The sequence below is a fragment of the Pogona vitticeps genome, chromosome 3 (genome assembly GCF_051106095.1).
Source record: "Pogona vitticeps strain Pit_001003342236 chromosome 3, PviZW2.1, whole genome shotgun sequence".
NCBI lineage: Eukaryota > Metazoa > Chordata > Lepidosauria > Squamata > Agamidae > Pogona > Pogona vitticeps.
In genome coordinates, this window is record NC_135785.1 from 140,552,805 (window position 1) to 140,571,537 (window position 18,733).

The 18,733-nt window shown below is 37.9% G+C and overlaps 1 protein-coding gene across 2 annotated transcripts in view; it reads right to left on the reverse strand.

Moving 5' to 3' along the window:
• Nucleotides 1-18,733, reverse strand: part of KLHL1 (kelch like family member 1) — a 262,467-nt gene that overhangs the window by 65,527 nt on the left and 178,207 nt on the right. The window contains exons 6-7 of one of the 2 annotated variants that reach the window (XM_020797248.3): nt 11,334-11,520; nt 3,748-3,972 (exon numbers count right to left, since the gene is read on the reverse strand). In XM_020797248.3, coding sequence (XP_020652907.3) covers nt 3,748-3,972; nt 11,334-11,520 — 412 coding nt within the window. Of the gene's footprint in view, nt 1-3,747; nt 3,976-11,333; nt 11,521-18,733 lie in introns of both variants that reach the window. The other variant, XM_072994740.2, reaches the window with a different exon arrangement.

Here is an 18,733-nt window from a genome sequence, read left to right on the forward strand (position 1 = left end):
AAATTTTAACAGCTTCCCCCTGTCCCAGGCTTAGCTGTTTTGAGTCCTCTCAGCCTCACTGCCCTTGGCTCTGCTTTGTTCCCCTCAGAGTTCTCCCTTAAACTCCGGACACGCTAGCCAAACTGCCACAGATTTCAGCTTTGGGCAACTCTCTCCACAGAAATGGTCACCACAGAGGTTCCCTGTCTTAGTCCCCAATCTGAGGTCCCACACCCTTCTACTAGACTCGCTCCCCGTGAGACAAGTCCTAGAAGGTTACCCACTCATTCACTCAGACCTCCCTGACTAAAGACCCCTGCTCTGGCACCTTTCCAGCCAAGGCTTCACTGGATCTTTGAATCCCACCACTGGACACCAATTTTATTGTGACATAGCAGGCCATTCTGATGTCACCCCCAACTCAGGCCTCTCAGAATACCCACCACGCCACTTCACATTCGCTGCCACCAATTGTAATGACTATTTAAGAAGGACAAAGGTTTCCTTCAAAACAAAACAGGTTTATTGAAATAACAAAATAAAATATGAAAATCACAAGTAGCTAATCACGATGTCAATCACTGTTTCCTGTTTAATCAATCACAGACTTTCCCTCACTGAACACTTCGGCACACAGACCTCTAAACAAGCTCTTTCTCTCTCACACTCCAGATCTGACCTCTCACACTCTCTTCACACCCCTTTTTCTTCCAGCTCCTCCCTCTTCAGCCCCACCCTCCGTCACCCCATTGGCTGATGATTCACTGCCCAGCTGTGACGGAGAGGTGAGGTCAGGGCTGCCTGTTACAGCTTGTGATAAGGTATGGTCACAAGAATAATGAAGAATATGTCTATAAGAGTAAAAGAATATTGTTATAAGTAGCATGGAGATGGTACAGTGGTGCCTTGACTTATGAACACTCCTACATATGAACATTTTGACTTACAAACAGCTTCAACATGCGAATGGAGCTTCGACTCACGAATAAAAAAAGTGGGCCAGCAGAAGAATCAATGTATTACTGGAGAGGTATGGGGTGAAATGGGATATAAATTGGTATTACTGGTCATCTACTCTCAAGAGTGAAGGTGGCACAGGTGGGGAGAGTCCAATATGTGTTGTATGCAGTTATTATTGTATTTGTATTTTAGTTTTAATATCAAATCATATTTTTTAAAAAAGAATACAGAATAGCCCATTGGATAACATTAGCTTACATCATGTAAGGTTTATAGGTTATAGTTCATTAATTAAGTTCCAGCGTGTCTATTCTGAAGTACGGTCACAATATCCAAGGTTTTCTAGTAATAATGTTCCCAGAAGTGTTTTATCATTTCCTTTCTTCTATGATTTATCTGATTGCTTCTCCAGAGAGTCCTCAAAAGTCAGGCACCAAGTTACTACTCTGCAGAAACACACTAGGTAGTGGTAGGGGCTTTGGATATGGATGCTGTTGTCCAAAGTGACTTTATTGATTTAAAGATAATATATGTTAGTTATACTGGTTTATCGATTTTAAGTTACTCATTTATATATTAGATTGTATTATTCTTTTAATGTTATTTGCTGTGACTATGTTGTGAAATGTCCAAAGTATGCTTGCATGATGTAGTGGTATACAAGTTCAAATAAATAAATAAATAAATAAATAAATAAATAAATAAATAAATAAATAAATAAATAAATAAATAAATAAAGTGGTGCCCCGCGCAGTGAGGTTAATCCATTCCGGATTAACCTTCGTTATGGGGAAACATCATTAAGTGGAACAGGGAAACCCAATGGAATGCATTAAACTTCGTTTAATGCGTTCCAAATGGGCCCAAAACTCACCGTTCTCCAATGTTTCCCCATGTTCCGGTGGCCATCTTGGGTGTCCCGGCGGCCATTTTTTGTGTTCCGGCAGCCATTTTGGGTGTCTGGCGGCCATTTTAGAACTGCCGAACAGCTGTTCCACCATCGCAATGCGCGCATGCCCTCACATTAGCGATGGGGAAATCTGCATCGCAATGCAGATTCATCGTTGAACGGTGCGCTCGTTATGCGAGGCACCACTGTAAATAAATAAATAAATAAATAAATAAATAAATAAATATTAGCATCAGAAAAGTATCTGAATGAGCTGATTAGAGCTTATTTCCAAGACTTAGATCCTTTTCCAGTTTTTTCACAGCCTAGTGTCATCCTTCTTTACTTCTTATATTTGTTGCGCATTTGTGTGAATCACCATATTGTTATTAGCATTATTTTATTACTATCTTTCTTAGTCAGTGACATTTCTCTTCTCCATTCAATTGTTTGTATATTATTTCATTTAGTTCAGATCTCATTTTTATTCCAACTTGTGTCAGGGTGTTTTTTTTTTCCTGTCTTTACTTTCTTTTTGTCTCCTTCCACCTATGTGCATTGTTTCTGTGAGTGTCTTAGTACATATCAGTTAGTTACAAAGAGAATACATTTTGATGGACAAGCACAAATAATAGCAAATTTTAAGCATGTAAAAGAAAACTGCAGAGGTGACCAAATTTATTTATTTATTTATTTATTTGATTTATACCCCGCCTATCTGGTCCGCACGGACCACTCTAGGCGGCTAACAGCCATAAAAATAATATAACACAACGAAAACAGACAATTCTAAAAAGAAAGAAGGCACTACATTAAATCATATAATACACAAAGCAAAAGCAAAAACAAAAAGGGGGGTCAAGAGGAGAATGATGGAAAGGCCTGCCGGAACAACCATGTTTTTAATTGCTTCTTGAAGACACCCAGCGAGGGAGACCTGCGGATCACAGGAGGTAAGTTGTTCCAGAGGCGAGGAGCCACCGCCGAGAAGGCCCGATTTCTTGTCTTCTCCTTCCGGGCCTCCCTCGGCGTTAGGCTCCTCAACCTCACCTCCTGGCTCGAGCGAGTGACACGGGTAGATCTTGGCGGGAGAAGGCGTTCCGCCAAGTATCGAGGCCCTAAACCGTTTAGGGCTTTATACGTGAGCATCAACACTTTGAAGTCGATGCGGAAGCGGATGGGCAGCCAGTGCAAGGCGGCCAGAGTGGGTGAAATATGTTGGTATTTTTTCACACCGCTGATTAATCTGGCCGCCGCATTCTGCACCACCTGTAGCTTCCGCAGCAACCCCAAAGGTAGCCCCACGTAGAGCGCATTACAGTGGTCTAATCTGGAGATTACGAGCGCATGTACCAAGGTAGTGAGAGCCCCCACATCAAGGTAGGGTCGCAGCTGGGCTATCCGCCTAAGATGAAAAAAGGCGGTACGGACCACCGACGCCACTTGGGACTCCATAGTGAGCGCCGGGTCCAGGTGGATCCCCAAGCTGCGGACCACATCCCTGACGGGCAGGGTCACCCCCCCAAAGAAGTACAGTCAGACTTTTTTTCCTCCCAGGCAGGGGTAATTACCTGTGAATCCTCTACTTCAAAATTTTGTACCCTTCTATGAAAACAAACAAACAAAAAACATTGTTCGTTTTGATTTTCCCATGCAGTCAGTAATATTTCTGAATTACGATTTTGATTCAAATTGGTTTAGATGAGGCTTGACTCAATCTAGACCAAATGAGAGCCTTATCAAGGAGCTCTTTTACAACTCTAATTCCTGTTGTTGTCACAACTCTTTTTCTAATTTCACTCTGTATTTCTCCAAAAATATTATTACACTATACGTGTTTAAACTGGTTATGATCCATAGGTTTTCCATTATACATTGCACATTTTGCTAATGATAGTTTTGGGGAACAGAAATCTTACCTAAGCCATGCCTATGGGTTGACATTGGAGGCAGGACAGTCCATGCCTTGGTCTTTGGATTGTAACATTCAACAGTGTTTAAAGTCTTTAAGCCATCCCGACCTCCAATAACAAAGAGTTTGTCATCAATGACAGCTACGCCAAATTGCAGCCTTCTACCATTCATCACTCCAGCTTGGATCCATATATTCGTCCTGAGATCATACTTCTCTATAGTCGTAGCACCTGCTAAGAAACATCAATAATGCCATTAATTACTAAAAGTAATACTACATGGAGTTATGCCACTGGTTTACAGTCAAAAATGACCATTCTTCTAAGATTTTTCTCTCTCCCTCTGCCATTTATTAACAGGGAAAAACAATGTCTATAATAACATAACTTTATAAATTAGTGGCTGAAATTATATTTAGCAACTACACTTGCAGAGGCACATTGCACAGTTGATCATGATGGGGAAACATATAACTTACCACACATAGTGAACTTCCATAATCATTGCTGCCTGAATATAATGCCCAACAAAGTTACATTTGCACATCTTTACATTATGTGGCAACATACAGAATACAGGCCATCCTTACTCTTCAGAAAAGTGTGTGTGTGGGGGGGAAACCTGAGTAATGCTGGAAAATCATAGAATCATGAATCCTAGTAATAGTGTGAACAAATTTATTATTTATTATTCATTTTTATTTAAAGCATGTATTTCTGTTCATCTTTTTTTCCCTGATCACAGGGCCCCCAATGCAATGTGCAGTAAAATAAATAAAATCATTATTTTAAAAGGGTTTAGAAGCTAATTTTAAAACTGGATGCAAAAGGAGAAAAAATTGCAAAATGTATAATTCCTTACAGCCTAGGTAATGGAGTATATGTGAGTATGTTTACTTTAAATGATGAAAATTCACATTTAAATAAACTTTTTTTTGCTTTAAATTTCTAAGGTCTAAACTTGAAGGTGTGTATTAACTTTCTACCAGACCACCACTTGTTCCACTTGAATCAAAAGCTTCACACAAAGGAATCAAAAGCTTCACACAAAAATAAATCATATTTCAGCAGCTACCACATTTCAGACTTCAGACTCAAGAGAATAAAATAATGCAATCTATATTTTTGTGGATAAGATATTTAAATGAGCTGAATTTAAAATATTGTAGTGGAAGAATTATTTGTATTAACCAAATTTGTTTTGTGCCTTATTTTCACATCCACAACCATCACACTTTCTTTCCAACTCATTCAATAACCCTATAGAGAAATTTCTATTTATTATAGCTTGCAAATACATTCAAATCTATATGATAGTGTGAAAAGAATGTTATTCAATGTTTTCTACATATATTTGAGTAGGTTTGCTTGTATTTGTTTCTGAAAAAAATGCTTCAGAAAATAAATAGCATTTGTCTAACCAAAAATAAACTTGGTTAAAGATAAAAATCTTAATTTTAAAAAGAGATGTAGTCTAGTCATATCCCAGAGCGTCAGAACAATAATAATCAAGATGCCCAACCAGATATATTAAATTTCCTTCTAATTTGCTCAGCTACAAGAAATATGAACTAATTTGTGCACTCAATTATTCTGAAGTGATGTTTTCCCCAGTGCTTAATTCAGAACTGAAATGTATATAAATGAATTAATTCACTAATTACTGTATAATGAACCAAGTGCAGCATTCTTTTGTAGTTGTTTATTGCAAAGTGAGCTAATGTGACACACTCTAATTGAAAATTTCACACACAGTGCCAACTGTCTAGGAATAATTTTTGTTTTTAAAAATATAAACCACATCACTGAAAACAATGGCAAGCACTGTGAGATCTTTTGTGAGAGTCCTTTTTAAACATGAGCAGTAGTAACAAAATATTATAGTTTGCATTAAAAACCTGGTAGTTTTCCACAAAATCCACATATGCAAGTTTTTCACAAAGAAGTCTTGAAAAGAAAAGAAAAACCCTCTTTCAATCTCTCCAATCAGGGATCTTTAAAAAAAAAAAATCATTGTCATTTGCAAGGATAAAATGATGGAAGGTTTATTTACATCCCTAAGTGAACAGCAACTTGCATTAGTTAGAATATCTTCTGAAACATGTTTCTATCAACAAATGGAGATAGAATGCCAGAAATGTTTCTTTTGCTGCTGGCTAGGCTCTTTTCTTTTTCTCCTTGATATCTGTGTCAATAACCCAGTTCAATCACATTTGTTCCACCTCAACAGATTTCTTTTTATTTCAGCATATACCGTTGCAGATCACTAGGCCAAGGTCATCAGTTTGCACCTTCTGGAAGCAGCATCTCTAAATCTTGAACAAAATGGTCTATGCTGCACGTCAGCAGCAACTGTAACAGGAGCAGAATCAGCAGAAATCACTTCAGGGGAAAAATGAGTTACAGAGCCTGTTGCAATAACAGAGTAACTGAACAGTGATTCACTCCTAAGCTGTTTCTATGTTGGACATTAAGGTCATGCAACTGATTCAGTCAAATCATGAAATGAACTGGAGAAATTCAGACTGGATCCTAATTAGACTGGATTTGTCCAGGCTGGATTGATTCAAACCAATCCAGACTCTTCTGGTGATCAAACCAGTCAAGAAACATATAAGGATAATTCAAGAGTCTGGAGATAATAAGCTAGATTTTACTAATTGACAGATTTAACTTCCAATCTAGAGTGGGGGGGGGGGAAGAATAAACAGAACAAAAGTTCTTGTGCTTAACTGTTTAAAATTTGGCAGCATTAATCTCCACAGTGGCTGTCACTTCCCCCAAATTTCATATAGTTGTTTTTTAAAAAGTTATGACTATTTTGGTTACCCAATTCAAATTCATGGTAGAAGAAAAGATTTTGATAACTTAATTTCAATAAATAAATTCCAAATCAATCTAAAATGAACCAGTCACAATCTGAATCACTGAATCAGAACTCTGAATGAAATCAGATGATCCATACACAGCTCTACCTCAACAGTCTTATTTAGAGCAGACCTACTGAACTGCTCTATTTTAAAAACACCCAAGTTTGGATCTAAGCCATGGATATTTTTTCTCTGCTACACTAAATACTCACCAAACATTTAAAATGAGAACTGCTAAAAACAACCTCCTAGTCCTATGTTTTCACCAAATTCCTAAAGACTTATACTGAGAAAATGCCATATAGCTGGATTAAGCCACCAAAACAATATATAAAGAACTTGACAAAGCTGGCTGAATAGCTCAGTGGTTTAAATAGCTGGCTCTGGAGCTAGAGGTTGTGAGACTAATTCCCCACTGAGCCTCCTGTGAGTAGAGGTAGCCTGTGTGGCCTTGGGCAAGGTGCACAGTCTCAGGACACCCTCAGAAGAAAGGCCAAGCAAACCTATGCATTCTGAAAAGGGTCACAATAAGACATGGGGATGAATAAAAAAACAAATCATGATATTCGTTCATAAACACTGATTCATTAAATATTCATCCCTTCATATTTATCAGTTCCAGAGAATCACTTCCTATGATAAACTTTCATAGCAAAAGCATGGCTCTTATATGTGGGGGGGATGCCCCTCCCCAAAGTTGCTAAGCTGTTGGCTGATTCTATAGTAGTAGAGAACACTCTCCTGATGATGTCACAGCTGCATCTGAGAGGAGGCGTGGCTACTACCTATTCTTCTTCGTTTTCATGATAGGGAACTAACTTCAAAAGCCTTTCATTTGAGCCAATCCTGATGGAATTGTGTAATCACTGTCCTATCAGTATACTGTCAACTATCTGTGAGTTTGTAAGGTTAATAAACACAATCCTCCTGGGGGCAGGGCAGTCTTATTCGAGGTCCTCTTCTTCTAGTCGCCCATCAGGAGCACTGCTGGCAGACATCCTTCTGTGTGTGTGGCTGACTTCTTCAACTTCTCTCTCTAAGACTATTTGCTATCCTAATTACTTGTGACTACATGAACTATCAGCCTTCTCATTTTGTGACCCTACACTTATATAAAGGTCTAAAGGACCAATTAAGGTCTCTTTCATGTTTTGGATAAAATGATAATGATGATAAATTTTAGATAGAAATGTTGCCCTTTCTGTTTCAAGCAGTGTCATCATGCCTATGAGAGAAATAAAAGTGTTTCTCAGTTCCTCTCAGAGAGGAACTGAGAGAATCTAACCTGGAGAATCTAACCTGATAGGATGACAAACCTATTATCCCTTCTAGCCCAAATTTTATAAGAGCCATCCAAAGTCCTAGCCCCTGTCCCCAAATGCAGGTTCTGCACTTCAGATAAGCCTTTTTATGTAATGGTTGTAACTGTGCATGTTGGCAGAAGAGATTGTGTTTGGGGTAAAAAAAAATCTTGTTTGCAGGTGGGATCAGTGTCTTAAGATGGCAAGAAAACCCTTTGCTGTCTTTAATTAATACAGCTAATCTCTTTCTCTCTCTCTTCATATGTGTGTTTTAATCGATTAATTCTTCAACTGAATTATTTTATAGTTTTTTTTCCTGTGTTCTTCTCAAGACTATGATTCATTAGAAGTCACGTTAGCCTAGGGCCTTGATTCCAAAAGATTCTTTCTCCTTTTCAATCACAGTATCTATGACATTATTACTTTTCCTGCCACTCAACGTACCCCCTTGGTGTTTCTTCTTCTGGAACAATGAAACAAGCTGAATCACCTGACAAGAGATCAATCAGTGTTCCACATTTTATATAAAACTATTCAATTATTTATGGCGATATCATTTTCTCTTCCACTTTTATTTTCCTCTATATTCATATTATAGTTTAGTCCCTGAATATGATTTATTCTATAGATTCTGTTGTGTATTTTGGGATTTCAACCTCCTGTTTTAAAAAAGAAGTCAAAATCTAACAGTCTTCACAAGATACTTCACAAGATACAACTTCCTTATTACCCAAACACATCTGGAAAATTTAGAGACACCCACAGATTTCCAAGTGATTTAAGTATTTTATATTTTATAATCTGCAGAATATCTGGACGAATCTGAGCAAGCATACCAGACAAAGCAAAAACAAAAACAAAAATTTTGTACCACCTTAAAAATTAACTGTTAAGCTGCAATATGAGCTTTCATGGATTATGTCCACTTCTTCAGACACTGGACCAAGAATACATGACTGGTATATTTATACACAGACCCATCAACTTGGCAATAGACAAAGTGACAATGGTTTATCAGCACAGAGAAAATAACTAAACTGTCACATTCAGCTGTCAGCTAAGACCACTCATGTGCATCCACAAGCCTTGTTTTTGTTTTGCCATTGTTAATTTAATAAATAAATAAATAAATGATTTTGTAACTGATATAACACATTTCTTTGGTTCTACAAAGGTCCTGCATTAATTAATTATTTGTTTTTAGTTTTTTTAAAAAAATCTACAGGAAACTATTTTTGATACAAATGAATCTGGCATGCATGATGTCACTAGATGAAAGAAAAAAAAATGAGAGCCAGAGTAAATGGTAATTAGAGAAACATATCTTATAACTTTTTCTCCCTAGTAACATATTCTACTTTGTTAAGCATGACTTCAGAACTCATCATTCAAAAGAAACTGTTGATAATCCCAGTCTTTCTCCTTTAAGCATGTTTTCACAATTACAGGGAGAGAGACACAGTAGCTCAAAATTTGGCAGCATCTATACTTCCTCCTTTAGCCCTTCTGCTAACTGACTCTTAAGTGTACAGAGCATTCAAACACCTGCCTTCCACTTACTACACTGTAACATATTGAAACAATACACTTAACTGCAAGCCTCTCTTATTCAAAAAATGCTAGTGGCTGCATGCATATATATGATGGCGGAGAAGTACATAATTTGCACAAAGTGTCACAGGATGGCAATTGAAATGATCTTCCATCAAGCAGAAAGAAGGCAGCATGGAACATAGCCATCTTTGTTACTGAGCATCAAGCATTCCATTTCATCAACTGCCAGACCTAGATTATGACTCATTTCTCCTTGAAGGATATGAACTAAAATCTGTGGAGCAAATTAAACAGAAACCAGAAAGTGGCATGGGAACATCTATAATCACTACTGCTGTTAATTCTCCCACATTTGAATTTTGTCGAAGTTGGTATATGTATTCTGATATTTTATATATATACCGTATTTTTCGCTCTATAAGACGCACCTTTCCATAAGATTTTTTAGGAGAAGAAAACAGGAAAATATAATCTGTTTTCTTCGCTCCATAAGATGCACAGACTTTCCACCCCCCTGTTTTGTGGGGAAAAAAGTGAGTCTTATGGTGCAAAAAATACAGTATATATAAAAACATATATATAAAAACAAAAATACACACACACACACACACACACACACACACACATACTGTGTGTGTGTGTATATATATATATATATGTATATGTATGTATATATATAATATATATATATATATATACAGTATACATATATACATATATACATATATACATATATACATATATACATATATATATATACATATATATACATATATACATATATATACACATACTGTAATTCTCATGTATCTCTATTGGAGGGTTCCAGTACCATCCCCTCACACACACTGGATGGCTGAGAAGGTACAACTACTATATTACATTCCAGGCACAGATATCAAGAAGGCTACTAATGGAAGAATGGGAACCTAGGGCTGATAGGTGTAGAATGAAAACAGTCTTAGATTACAGAAAAGCAACTTCTGGGAATAGGGATTTTTGGACAGTTACTTCCCTCCCACACACACACACACACTGTATTAAATTCTCAATCCATTGCCAGAACCTCTTCAAGGATTGTGATAAACTAACAGAGAGTATATTTTCTAACAGTCACTCAGATCACCAACTCCCTAATCAGCTTCTACTAGTCTCGTAGTCTCCATTTGATTCTGTATGAGTGTGGCAATGGGGATGGGAGGCGGGAGACTGAGTCCTGGTTTTCCATGCAAGTTTCTAGAAGCAACACATTCTCTGCAAAGGGAACAACTGACATTTGTTTCTGTCTGGTGGGCTGTGAGTTGCTTACCAACTGCTATACATGCACTGCTGTCATAAACTAACTGATGCTTTCTAAGCGTGCGGAATGTGTATGTCATTAGTTCATTATATTATGATTGATAAATAATGGTGGAGTATCCATGATTACTATAGGAGTACCTGTTGGCATTGCTTTACTAGATTTTGCTTCTTTAGCTGTAGCACTGACTTTGTTGCTGTCTGAGCATGGGATTGTAGTTCAGCAGCCCAGCATAACAGTTGCTGAGCATCCTGGGATCTGACATTCATATTGCCTATGCATAAAATTTAAATCTAGTTATGTCCAAGAGTGATATGTTGCAATAATCTGCAAGGTATGATTAGGCCATTCAAAGTTTATAGCTTGAACAAACCTGTTGATTAAACCTAAGTCAGCCAATCGAGAGAAACGAGTTTTTCTTTTTCAGCACAGACACTCTGCAACTAGCTCACTACATATCATGTCAAATACCATGAGGGGGAAAGAAAACACTCCTACTCACCATCCCACCCATGCCTCTTATATTTTATCAGCTGTCTTTAAAAAATAACAACTATTAACTAGTACCTTTGTTATTGTCCATTCCTCCAACAGCATATAGGATCCCAACTGTGGATTTTCTAGGCTTCGTTCTTGGGCTTTGCATAAGAGTTCGTCTTTCTGGCAAAAGGTGATATTTCATGGCTTCCAGAATCAGCTTCTGACACTCCAAGTCATCTTTAAAAAGTGCATGGTTTTCTAGGTCAGCTAAAATCTGTAAATTATATGAGTTAGGATTTAGTAATGGCACCCTGTACTATATAGCCCATTCCTCAGAGTCATCTTAAAGAATATGCTTTAGTGACGCAAATGGGTTAGCAGATAATCTTGAGGTGAGCAGTCTAACAAATAGACCAAACAAAAACAAAAACCCACCAGAGGAATGAGAAACTAGATTTTATATATAGAACATTGTGACCATTGTACTGCAGTGTATCATAATGGAATATAAAGCTTCAGGGAAAGCTGGCATGTGTTTATATTAGTCAGAACTCAGCAAAACCAATCACATGTTGTTTATACCATTTCCAAATTGCACATTGGACCCATCCTCCACCATATGAGAAAATCCTGCACTAGGAAACTAGATACAGTGGTGCCTTGCATAGCGATCACTCCGTTTAATGAAGAAATCGCTTTGCGACGATGTTTTTGCGATCGCTTTTGCGACTGCTCAGCGATGGTCCCTATGGGGAAAATTCGCTTTGCGATGATCGCACGGAAGCAATCATCGCAAAGCCCCTATTTTCGGCCAGCGGATCGGTGGTTCCAAAATGGCCACTGGGTAAACAAAATGGCCACCCACTGTGTTGCCTTGCTTTAGAGGCACCAAAAATGGCCGCCCCTATGGAGGATTTTCGCTTAAGGTTAGTTTTTAAGCCCATAGGAACACATTAATGGCGTTTTAATGCGTTTCTATGGGCTTTTTAATATTGCTTAGCGATGAAATCGCTTAGCAGCGATTTTTGCTGCACGGATTAACATAGCTAAGCGAGGCACCACTGTACTGGTCAGAAAGATTGCCTCCCATTTGGATCTACTTTTTAGGCCATAAAAGGGCATGCAATTTTGGAATTGGAGGTATCTAATTTTCAAGAAGAAATTCACAGGAGTTCTTTAAAGCCCTAGTCAGCTTCTGATTGCCCTCATCTCCTCTTTTCCTTTCCTTTAGGAGCTCCATTGACTTTCTCATCCTGAAAATTGTGTGTTCCAACTTTATCTGAAGGAGTGCTTGATAGGTATTCATGGTTCCTAAGATAGATAATGTATAAAAGTGCCTGCTTTAGGTTTGCAGCAAGTTTGTCTACCAGTGGCCGACATTCAGACAGGACTCTCTCAAACACACTCTCATCTCTTGCCAGCCCTCTAGCAAGGAAGAAACCAAAGACTGGATGGGACTGAAAACTGGTTTGTGAGATTTCTAAATACCTTCAGTTTGATGATGAGATGTACAACTTGTTTGCATTCTTCAGACACCTATCAATTCTAGTGGAAATTGATTTGCACACACCTGTGGATTAAAAATTATGGTTTGGGAGATGTGGGATAAAAGGAGTCATATGCAAAGTTTCCCTGGGCTGACATGAACTGTGAAGCCCCTTTTCCATTTTGGGTCACAGCACAAGGAGCTGGAGAAAGAGGCCATGTTTTGTAGTTCATGTAGAGGGATTTGGGTGTTGGATCCTAGGCAGGTTCTGTTTAAACAGCGGTTCCCAACCTTAAGTCCCTACAACTCCCAGAAATCCTGGTTAGCAGAGGTAGTGATGAAGGCTTCTGGGAGAACATAAGGTTGAGAGGGGAAAAACACACTGAACATGCTTTTGGTGGGATGAGTTCCAAATGTAATGAACAACTGTGGAGCAGGGAATTTTTAAATTTAAAAGCTGGGTGAACAGTTTGGGAATATGTAACATGCATTTAGTTATTTACAATCTTGCCTTTTAAATTGCTTTTAGTGTTTTTAATGGTGTTTTAATACAATAACACATTTTATTGCTGATTTTTACATAGCCAATAGTATTGATGTTGTTTCATTTTGATTTCTTATACACTGTCTTGATGACTTCTGTGGAAGGGCAATATAAAATATTATAGAAAAACAAACAAAAGACAAAACAGTATGCGTAAATGGTGGACTATAATAAGTAAAATGAAGAGCATTATGAAACTGAATGTTGGAATATAATCTTTGCTTTGAATACAAAGCTGACAAAGAAGCCAGTTAATAAGGAAGAATTGATATTGATGGTATGACAAATAATACCATACCAAGCCCAAAATAAAAGACAAAATATATAATAGTGAATAAACATGTCAGGAGCAGAAGTGCAAAGAAAGAGATGGAACTCAGATAAGAAATGTTAACTCAAACAATACTTTGGAACATAGGTGTCTTACAATCTGTACCTTGTCTTCCAAACAATGTTTAAAATTCTATTTATTTTACTTCTTTCATTTTTTATCTTTTAAATCTTCCCTAGAATACTCTTCTCAAGCCTGCCAGGTAATGAAGCTGAGAGACAGGAGCCTTATTCAAACATTGCAAGCTCAAAGCAGATAGGGGTGCAATTATGATGGGGAAGAAGATATGTGTGTATGTCCTATTCCTCAATACTTCCCATATGTATGCCAATAAAAGCTTTCTGCATTCAGTGTGAAAATGTAAATAGGCACTTGTAAGCATCCTTATTTGATCAGGTGCTTATAGATATCTCCCCAAACATCTCAGATGAATATACGAATGTCATATAAACATATCTGGGTGCTCGTACTGTGGATAGGACTTGCATGCACCTCTACATCTCCACTACCATTTCAGTCCTACCTGCTTTCAGGCTCCAATGCCTGAATAGGGTTAGTAACTAGCATAGTATCACTGAGTCACCTTCATATCTAAGAAAGTAAACTAGACTTTCTCATATAAGTTCACTGTTTATTCCTCATACCACATTGGCTTTACAGGGGGATTTACAATGAAATCCCTGGTCAACCTATTTAATTAATGATTGAGCAGTGTCTCAAACTTCTACCCATAAAAATCACACTCATAAAAGCCAAAGTATTCTAGATACTACGTTTATAATAGGGAAAAAAATGGGTTGGATGGAATTTATTCATTCTGTTAGATCTGAAAGATTTATCTCAAATCTAATGTCCATCCTAAATAAATGATTTTGACAACAGCACTACCAACAAAAGCTTAACTGTGTTTGTGGGTAACAGTAAAAATATATAACTAATTTTACTATCTTTCTGAGATAATAAATTTTCTCAGATAATATTTAAAATTATGGCTGTTGCTGATGCTGTAAAAATCTCTCATGCAATAAATTAACCCACAACATTGGCTCCATAAGCCAGCAAAGCAAATATTAGGCTCTTGGCCCTATGCATTTTATCTTCCCAAAATGTTACATGGAATACCTAAATTTAATTAGTTGCTGCCCTAGCTCTATTATAAACTTCCCTTCTATGTTATATATCCCCAGAGAGGATTGAATATATGGCTTGTTTAGAAATAAATAACAGAACTTCTTACCACATTTTCTACCATGGGCAAAGGTGGCATTTTAGTTTCCTTCTCTGCAACATTTAAAGATAAAATATCTATCTTCCAGTTTCCCACTGTTGTGTGTTTGCCAACAACCCAATGCAACTGACACCCATAGTCAATTACATGAAGTAATTACACCACCATGCCAGATATAGGGAAGTTATTCTAGGGACTCAGGAGGTGGTGAGGACTCCAGCACTGGAGGAATTCAAGGAAAAGTTAAAGAACCTTCTGTCAGATGTACTTTGATTTGTATTCCTGAACTGAGAAGGGGGTTGGACTCAGTGGTCTTACAGGTCCTTTCCAATGCCATTATTCTATGATATGACTAGAGAAGAAGAGAAACACGAAGCTGCAAATTTGCTGCTAGCTCCAATATTTATTTCAGCTTCTTCCATTCATTTTGAGCACATAAAATAAAACCAGAAGAATCTATTTACTGCTACATATAACTTAACTAGTATTAAAGTTACCAAGAGGAATTGAGGAACTAAACTGCCTTCATCTGCCTGTTTCTCCCTGGGAGGCTCTGGCAAAGAGTCCTTGCCGGCACAGGGATCCACACTGACAGAGGTAAGCTGTTTGGGGTGCCATTTCAGACTGTTAGTCTCTCACAATGAGACACAAATGCAAATATTTTCCCCATCAATTAAGAGAAATGGTACAAATATAAATCTGGCAAAATCATAATGGCAAATTCTTTGTCACATGGACATCTAAGGACTGGAGGGGCTGTTTCTGTCATTTTAAAGAACCAGATGCTGGGTTTCCTGAGCATGTACTGTTTTTAAAAGAAAAGGGCACTAGTTTTACACAGAGACAGCTTTTGCACACACCTGTTTTTACACAGAGCTAGCTTGGGGTACACTGTAAATCCTCTGATACCCTGGGTATGCTGGCATGGGCTGACAGGAATTTTATGTGAAAAGCATTGTTTGAATGTTCCTGGTTTAAACTCTCATTGCACTGTAATAATAAATTATTGTGCAATTATACTGTTATAAATGTGATTGTTTTTATAACTTTATCTGAAATAACAGGGATGTAAATCCTTGTTTATACTGTCCTCCCAAGCAAGGACAGAAAACTGTAATATTCTCCTCCTTACTTGCAAGGATGGTGAGGAACCTCTTGGAATTCTTGATAGAGTTCTTGATGAGAGTGATGGCTTCTGCAGAAACTGTACTTTTTTTTGCCTATTTCACAAAAAAGTACAGACTAGCCAAGTTTAGAATGATAGCTAAATTATTTAAGAATCTGACACACCAGATTTTACAGTCAGCCAGTCTTCTGTGCTTTGCTTTTTTAGTAGAAAGAAGAGCAGGGACATTTTACACAATGTACAGAGACCATGACCGGGAGGAATTTGGTGTGGCTTTATAGTTCCTCACTGAGGTATTTCAGACATGATGAGATCAAAGAATTCAGTGAGCATTTTTGCCTTCCCTATTGAAAGATGTGTTTAATGAGTAGAGAAAAAAAAGTCTCTGCTTTAGGAATAAATGAGAGAAACAGTGGTCAGAAATGCCCAAATTTTATATATACAGTATATTCTTTAAATGCTACTGACTTGGTAAGTTTTATATTGTTTTGCAGTATTTGTTTCCACTGATCCAAACTTATATTGTGCCCAATATTCTGTGGCTACCTTATCATACATTCCTTAACCATCTCCTCCTAGGTATCAAAATCTAATAAAAATTTATGTAAGGCTTTAATATGCTTGTCTTTGGTATCCAGGAGGATTCTGTCAACGGGAGTACTGTCCACATGGAAACCTTGTTGCTTATCTTTACCACACTGCAAAATTAATTGGGAAATGTGACCACCAATCCATATCAAATCTCTGCACTGCTAATTCATCTTTGTTTTTCAGTGTCCCATCTAGTTTTAGTACTTCCCTATATCTTAAGATTTTTTTGTTTTCTCTCAAGTTCAGAAGAGAAAATGCCTCCACTGGTGTTACCAAACATGGTATTTTGGCATACAGCTGTCTTTGAATTTTAGTCCAAGACCATAGTAAAGATTTTCTCAAAATATGGTTATTAAATTGTTTAAAATTGTTCACCCTGCTGTACTAAAGGCATGCCACCCCCATTTCAAATCATGATCCACAAAACTAGCCAAAATGGATGTAAAAATTTCAAACCTCTGTTGGAGATATAAACAAAAAGAAGGTTCTTTCTATCAGATGTGGTGGTCATGCGGGAAAGCCCAAAAATATTGGAAAAAGAGTTGAAATGCTTTTGCAAGAGGTTCTAGAGAGTCCGATAACTGTAACCCCTGAATTCGTTCTTCTAAACATAATTCTGGAATCAACAGAACCAATGAAAACATATTTAGCCATCCATATCTTGACAGCTGCAAGAATTCTCTTTGCTAAATATTGGAAAGACCTGGAGAATCCATCACAAGGTAAGTTAATAGCAAAAATTCTGGACATGACGGAAATAGATAAATTGTCAGAATGGTTAGATCCGACAAGAAAGACGAACCATGAGAATTGTTGGCATAAATTTTATGAATGACCCAGAAACAGAATGCTAATTAATATTTGATAATTGAAAACCTCTTCATGGATTGCTGCCTTGTCGTGGCGAAGGGGCTTGAGTAACTCAGAGAAACTATGGGCTATGCCGTGCAGGGACACCCAAGACGGACAGGACATAGTGGAGAGTTCCGACTAAACGCAATCCACCTGGAGTAGGAAATGGCAAGCCACTCCAGTATCTTTGCCAAGAACGCCCCATGATCAGAAACAAAAGGCTAAAAGATATGACGCTGGAAGATGGGCCCCTCAGGTCGGAAGGCGTCCAACATGCTACTGAGGAAGAGCGGAGGACAAGTACAAGTAGCTCCAGAGCTAATGAAGTGGTTGGGCCAAAGCCGAAAGGACGCTCAGCTGTGGACGTGCCTGGAAGTGAAAGGAAAATCCAATGCTGCAAAGAAAAATACTGCATAGGAACCTGGAATGTAAGATCTATGAACACTGGGAAGCTGGAGGTGGTCAAACAGGAGATGGCAAGAATAAACATCGACATCCTGGGCATCAGTGAACTAAAATGGACAGGAATGGGCGAATTCAGCTCAGATGATTATCATATCTACTATTGTGGACAAGAATCCCGTAGAAGGAATGGAGTAGCCGTCATAGTCAACAAAAGAGTGGGAAAAGCTGTAATGGGATACAATCTCAAAAATGATAGAATGATGTCAATACGAATCCAAGGCAGACCATTCAACATCACAATAATCCAAGTTTATGCACCAACCACCATTGCTGAGGAGACTGAAATTGAACAATTCTATGAAGATCTACAACACCTTCTAGAACTGACACCAAAGAAAGATGTTCTTCTCATTCTAGGGGACTGGAATGCTAAAGTAGGGAGCCAAGAGATAAAAGGAACAACAGGGAAGTTTGGCCTTGGAGTTCAGAATGAAGCAGGACAAAGGCTAATAGAGTTTTGTCAAGAGAATAAGCTGGTCATCACAAACACTCTTTTCCAACAACACAAGAGGCGACTCTATACATGGAAATCACCAGATGGGCAATATCGAAATCAGATTGATTATATTCTCTGCAGCCAAAGATGGAGAAGCTCTATACAGTCAGCAAAAACAAGACCTGGAGCTGACTGCGGTTCTGATCATCAGCTTCTCATAGCAAAATTCAAGCTTAGACTGAAGAGATTAGGAAAAACCACTGGGCCACTCAGGTATAATCTAAACCAAATCCCTTATGAATACACAGTGGAAGTAAAGAACAGATTTAAGGAACTAGATTTGGTGGACAGAGTGCCTGAAGAACTTTGGATAGAGGCTCGTAACATTGTCCAGGAGGCAGCAACGAAAACCATCCCAAAGAAAAGGA